General features: G+C 37.8%; 1 protein-coding gene across 4 annotated transcripts in view; it reads left to right on the forward strand.

Moving 5' to 3' along the window:
- NOL10 (nucleolar protein 10) overlaps positions 1-6,451 on the forward strand; it is a 129,230-nt gene that overhangs the window by 26,737 nt on the left and 96,042 nt on the right. For 3 of the 4 annotated variants that reach the window (XM_011965288.1, XM_011965290.1, XM_011965291.1), the window contains 3 exons: positions 875-952; positions 3,529-3,566; positions 5,427-5,563. In XM_011965288.1, coding sequence (XP_011820678.1) covers positions 875-952; positions 3,529-3,566; positions 5,427-5,563 — 253 coding nt within the window. The remainder of the gene's footprint in view (positions 1-874; positions 953-3,528; positions 3,567-5,426; positions 5,564-6,451) is intronic. The other variant, XM_011965289.1, reaches the window with a different exon arrangement.

The raw sequence follows: 6,451 nt of genomic DNA on the forward strand, positions 1-6,451 counted from the left end.
CTTAAACCTGGGAGGCTGAGGTTACAGTGAGCCGAGATCACGCCATTGCACCCCAGCCTAAACGATAGAATGAGACTGTCTCAAAAAAAAAAAAAAAAAAAAAAAGGCAGAGTGCCAAAGTTACCATTGCATTGTACAAAATTGGGATTGTATTATATGGATCATATTCCTGCACTCGCCTGTGCTCTCTCTGTGTACTTTTACTTTATAGTACGTTTTGGCAGCTTTCCATGTCAGTGGTTACTACAGGTCTGCCTCATCCACTTTATGGGCTATGTAATATTCCCTTGCGTGGATTTATTGTCAGTCATTCAACCATTTTCCTGTCAGTGGACATTTTATTTGCTTTCAGTTGCTGACCATTTATAAATAATGCTGCAGTGAACATTCTTGATATCTTTGGCAGGCTTGTGGATATATTTCCGTGAGTTCAATTTGTGTAAGTTGAAATATAGATTGAAAGTATAGAAACATCATGTATTTTAGGGATTATCCTTCAAAGAAGTTGTATCAATTGTATACTAATCAGCAACAGTATATGGGAATATTTTACACTTTCACCAACACAGATATTAACTGTTTTTTAAATCTTTGCCATTCTGGTGGACAAAACTGTTTCGTCGTTTTCATGTATTTTGTTAGATTACTTGTAAAGTTTCTTAGTAATTTTGTTTGGTTTTCTATGACTTGCTTGTTTAGCTTTTGCTCAGTTTTTCCTTGGGGTGTTTGAGAGGAGCTGCTTTTACATTCCTTTCTTTTGATTTGATTGCAATTAATCCTGCCTATCTCTGAACAAGAGGTACACTCAATGTATCTGTGGATGTTGACTATGAAAGTATGTCTTTAGGTTTTACATCACATTTATTTTTTGTAGGAACATATAAACCTCGGGTTCGATGTTATGACACCTATCAGTTATCCTTGAAGTTTGAAAGGTGCTTAGATTCAGAAGGTGAGTAAAAAGCTAAATTTGAATTCGTGAAAATGACTTTTTATGTTGTTTGCTTTTCTGGTTTTAAAATGAGAACAGTTTGTAATTTTTTTTATTGCTATATAACAGATTACTGTACTACAATCCAGATGGCTTAAAACATCCATTTAGTAGCTCACAGTTGTGTGGATCTTAAGTCTGTGCAGCTTCTGTGCTCATAGAGTGTTGACCAGGTGGAGCTCTGACTTGGAGGTGCTGGAAAAGAATATGCTTCCACGTGTTAGTTTGTAGTTCTTTTAGAATTGACTAGCAGCTTTTCTGGTTTTCAGAGAAAGCCCCCCCCAAAAAAAATAAAAATAAAAAATCAAAAGGAATTTGCTTCCAAACACACTCAGGTTGTTGTCAGTATTCAGTTTGTTGTGGTTATAGGATTGGGTTCCCATTTCCTTCTGGCTGTCAGCTGGGGGCCACTCTGTGCTTCTAGAGGCTACATGCATTTCTCATCACACGCTCACCTCCACCTTCAAACCAGCAAAAGCTCATCACATCCTCCCTGTATTTCTTTTCTTTCTTTTATTTATTTATTATTTTTTTAAAGAGATAGGATCTTGTTGCCCAGACTGGAGTACTGTGGTGTGATCATAGTTTACTGTAGCCTTGAACTCCTGGGCTCAAGTGATCCTCCTACCTTAGCCTCCCAAGTAGCTGGAACTACAGATGTGAGCCACCACGCCCCACTAATTTTATAATTTTTTGTACCACGCCCCACTAATTTTATAATTTTTTGTAGAGATGGAGTCTAGTCATGTTGCCCAGGCTGGTCTCAAACTCCTGGCCTCAGCCATCCTTTCGCTTTGGTCTCCCAAAGTGCTGGGATTCCAGGCATGAGCCACTGCACCCAGCCCCTTGTGTTTTGGATCTCTCTGACTTTTTATTCTACTGCCAGCCAGAGAAACTCTGCTTTTATTTTTTATTTATTTATTTTTGAGACAGAGTCTTGCTGTGTCACCCAGCTAGAGTGCAGAGGCACGATCTTGGCTCACTGTAAACTCCACCTCCTAGATTCAAGCGATTCTCCTGCCTCAGCCTCCTGAGTGGCCGGGATTATGGGCGCACTTCACCACGCCCAGCTAATTTTTGTATTTTTAGTAGAGACGGGGTTTCACATTTGGCCAGGCTCGTCTCGAACTCCTGACCTTGTGATCCACCTACCTTGGCCTCCCAAAGTGCTAGGATTACAGGCGTGAGCCCCTGCACCCAGCTGAAACTCTGCTTTTAAAGGGCTCATATGATTATAAATCTCCCCTTTGCCAAAATGTAGTGTAATCACTAGAGCAATGTCTTATCAGTTCACAGTTTCCACCCACACTCTCAAGGGAAGGGGGTTATACAAGAGTAAAGGTCACTGGGGGTCATCCTTAGAATTCTGAATGACACCAAAGTCAAATTAAAATGAGAAAGTTCAAGTACTTTTATCAATTGGCCTAGAATTTGGGATTGAGGGGAAAGGAGTTAATGGGATATGTGGTCTGTGGAATTATATACATAGTCTCCCAACTTGTTTCACCCTTTGGGTTTTTTTTTGTTTTTTTTTTGTTTGTTTGTTTTGTTTATTTGTTTTTTTACTTTTTAGAAACAGGATCTTTTTCTGTCACCCAGGCTGGAGTACAGTGTTGTGGTCACAGCTCACTGCAGCCTCAACTACCCAGGCTCTAGAGATCTGCCTATCTCAGTCTCCCAAATAACTGAGACCACAGGTGTGCACCACCGTGCCTGGCTAATTTTTTTTTCTGTTTTTTTTTTCCCCCATAGTGATAGGGTCTTACTTTGTTTATTGAAAACAATAGAAACTCTGTGTGCCACTAATAATGGCTATTTTTCACTCTTTTTATTTATCAGGTAGACTATGAATGGGTAAAAAAATGACTGTTATCTTTTTTGTTAAGCAACAATTTTTTAAATGTTCTTTAATGTATATTTGAAAGTCTTTTCTTTTTTTTGAGACGGAGTCTCACTGTGTTGCCCAGGCTGGAGTGCAGTAGTGTGATCTTGGCTCACTGCAAGCTCCGCCTCCCGGATTCACACCATTCTCCTGCCTCAGCCTCCCGAGTAGCTGGGACTACAGGTACCAGCAACCACGCCCGGCTAATTTTTTGTATTTTTAGTAGAGACTGGGTTTCACCATGTTAGCCAGGATGGTCTCGATCTCCTGACCTCATGATCCGCCTGCCTCGGCCTCCCAAAGTGCTGGGATTACAGGCTTGAGCCACTGCGCCCAGCCTTGAAAGTCTTTAAAATGATTTTGTTTTCAACATCTCAGAAAGAGTGTCAGAATTTAGAAGTCATTATATTTTGTGAATTTGCTTTCAGTTCTACAAGAAACCTAGTTGATATGTATTGAGAAATTATGAAGCTTTTAAGTTTTTGTTGGTGTTTTGGGACAATATACTATGACAATTTTCTTGTTTCACGTAGAGGCAGAAAAAAAACTGATATGTGCATAATTTCTGTGTTGAATTAGAATCTTTGCATCAAGTTTGCATTGTTATTAAGAATGTTGATTGATAATTGTATTTTTCCTATTTCTTGTTTTTCAGTTGTCACCTTTGAAATTTTGTCTGATGACTACTCAAAGGTATGTTTTATAGCATTGGTTTGTACTGACTAGACCCAAGAAATGAATGAGTGGAATTTATTTTGATGATAAGCAGTTTTATGATATTTTTATTGTTAAACTAAAATGGCTGTGTAGTTCTATTGTTAAACAAAAATGGCTGTGTAGTAAAATGTAACCCATCATTTTTTATTAATAATACAATGATATGGTTAGCCTTTGGCCAGTCTAATATCAAAGTTAATTTTTCATATCATATATGAAACCTTATTTATATTTTTAAGAATTGACAGCAGTTATGTTTTATATCATCTTATATTCTAGATTTGTGATTCTGATTTTTACATTTAACCTAGATTTATATACCAGGTTGCTTTCATTTTCTTATTTATATGTGAAAAGTAAACTAGCAGGGTTGTATGTTTAATTTTTTTTTTTAACTTTGCAAATTGTTGGGGTATATTCTGAAACAGTTCAAAATATAGCTAAGTAGATTTATTTCTTTTTTTGGTGCCATTAGTCCATCTTTCAACTCTTTTTTTGGAGACGGGGCCTCGCTCTGTCACCCGGGCTGGAGGGGCAGTGGCTTAATTTCGGATCACTGCAGCATCAACCTCCCGAGTTCAAATGATTCTCCTGCCTCAGCCTCCTGAGTAGCTGGGACTACAGGTGTGTGCCTCCACACCTGGCTAATTTTTGTATTTTTAGTAGAGATGGGGTTTCACCAGGTTGGCCAGACTGGTCTCAAACTCCTGACCTCAAGTGATCCGCCTGCCTTGGGCTCCCAAAGTGTTGGAATTACAGTCGTGAGACACGGCGCCCAACCTATCTTTCAACTCTTATAGTCACTTTCAACAGTTATAAAATTGTCAGTAAACTCTTGGATTTAAAAGTAAAACATTTTTAGTGATGTCAAATGGCATCTTGAAAGAAAATTGAATTTTCTTAGCTGACATGACTTTGTATTTTCAGTTTTGGAAACTATCTGGTACAGTTTATCCTTTTGTCTATGGTGTCATTTATCATACGTTTTGGAACATGTAATTTTAGAGTGTATTTTCTCTAAATACTGATGAATTTGCCTTTAAATACCATCTGTTGATGTTTGAGATACCCCTTTAGTACACTAAAGTCAAGTTACAAGGAGTGTCTTTGACACTAAAGTCAAAGATACAAGGAGTTTATCATACCTTGTGTGATAATGGTGGGATTATTATTATCATTTTTTGTTTTTTATTTTTTGAGACAGAGTTTCACTCTTGTTGCCCTGGCTGGGAGTACAATGGTGCAACCTTGGCTCACCACATCCTCTGCCTCCCGGGTTCAAGTGATTGTCCTGCCTCAGCCTCCCGAATAGCTGGGATTACAGGTGCCCGCCACCATGCCCAACTACTTTTGTATTTTTAGTAGAGACGGGGTTTCTCCATGTTGGTCAGGCTGGTCTCAAACTCCTGACCTCAGGTGATCCACCCGCCTCGTCCTCCCAAAGTGCTGGGATTATAGGCGTGAGCCACTGCGCCCCGCCGGGATTATTTATATGTGTTCCCAAGTGAAAGAGGAAGCTGCTTATTGAGGGTACCATGAGAGTGCTCTGTGTTATGACATGCTTATGCCAGGTAAATGAAGGGCATTTGTTGCAAGTCTTTAATTAGTAGGTAAGGTTTGCAGAAAAGCTATCAGGATGCAGGAAGGCATTAAGGAGCCATTGGGGAGTTTTCATTCTTAATCCCAGTGGAGGGTGTGTGCACAGACGTGTGTTTAGACAGAGAGAGAGAGAGAGAGAGGTAAGAGTTTTTCTTGGTTTGACAGTTTTTTAGTGATAATGAAATAAACACCTAACTAGGAACCTAAGCAAATTAATTTTTTTTGTTTTATTTTCAGATTGTCTTCTTACATAATGATAGATACATTGAATTTCATTCACAATCAGGTTTTTACTACAAAACCAGAATACCAAAGTTCGGGAGAGATTTCTCTTACCACTATCCATCTTGTGACTTGTACTTTGTTGGTGCAAGGTATCGGATCTAGTCCCTCTTTCTCCTTTTCACCTCCTAAAACAACCAACTTCTGTTCCTAAATTTCTTGTACAATTTCTATAGATAGCTTGCTTTAATAAAAAAGTGATATGTAGCTCTTGTAAAAAAAAAAAAAAAAAGTAGAAAACAAAGGATAGGCAAAAAAAAAAATTATTTTCTACATAATTGATTTCTACATAATCTACATATGGTACTACATAATCTACATATGGTACATAATCTACATATGCTGTTTTAACAACTGTTGTTTTGCTTAATACGATATTTTCTAATGTTAAAAATATCTTTGATAGTTACCTGCCTCATTGGGAAATACTGATGGGAAGTGTGTGAACCTTTTCAGTTTAGCCCAGTTACCACAATTTACGAGACACGGTATTTTAGTTATCTGTTTATCTTCTAGATTTCTGTCTCTAAGATTGTTTCATGTCAGTCATCAGTTTCTATCTGATCACTTTGTGATTAATAGGTCATATGTGGTTATGGATTCTAGTTTAAAAAAATTGGGAGAGGGCTTTATTATTTTTGGTAATTTGATAGTTTGATTTAATTTGATTTGCATGAAATGACAAAAGCATTTCAAGCATCTTTCATTGTGTAGTTGATGGCCTACATTAAACAGTCTACAAAATTCTGAACAAAAGGTCATTAGCAAGTTTTCAAAATTTTAAAAAGTTAAACAGTTGTTTCAAAACCATTAAGAAGTAGTAAATGTATTTAAGAAATTAATTAGGACAGAAGTCATAACTTTAGAACACCACTATCTACCCATGTTTTTTGTTTTGTTTTTCTGTTTTTTTTTTGAGAGGGATTCTCGCTCTGTCGCTCAGGCTGGAGTGCAGTGGTACGATCTTGGCTCACAGCAAC

This window comes from Mandrillus leucophaeus, unplaced genomic scaffold (assembly GCF_000951045.1).
Source record: "Mandrillus leucophaeus isolate KB7577 unplaced genomic scaffold, Mleu.le_1.0 Scaffold72, whole genome shotgun sequence".
NCBI classification, from domain to species: Eukaryota; Metazoa; Chordata; class Mammalia; order Primates; family Cercopithecidae; genus Mandrillus; species Mandrillus leucophaeus.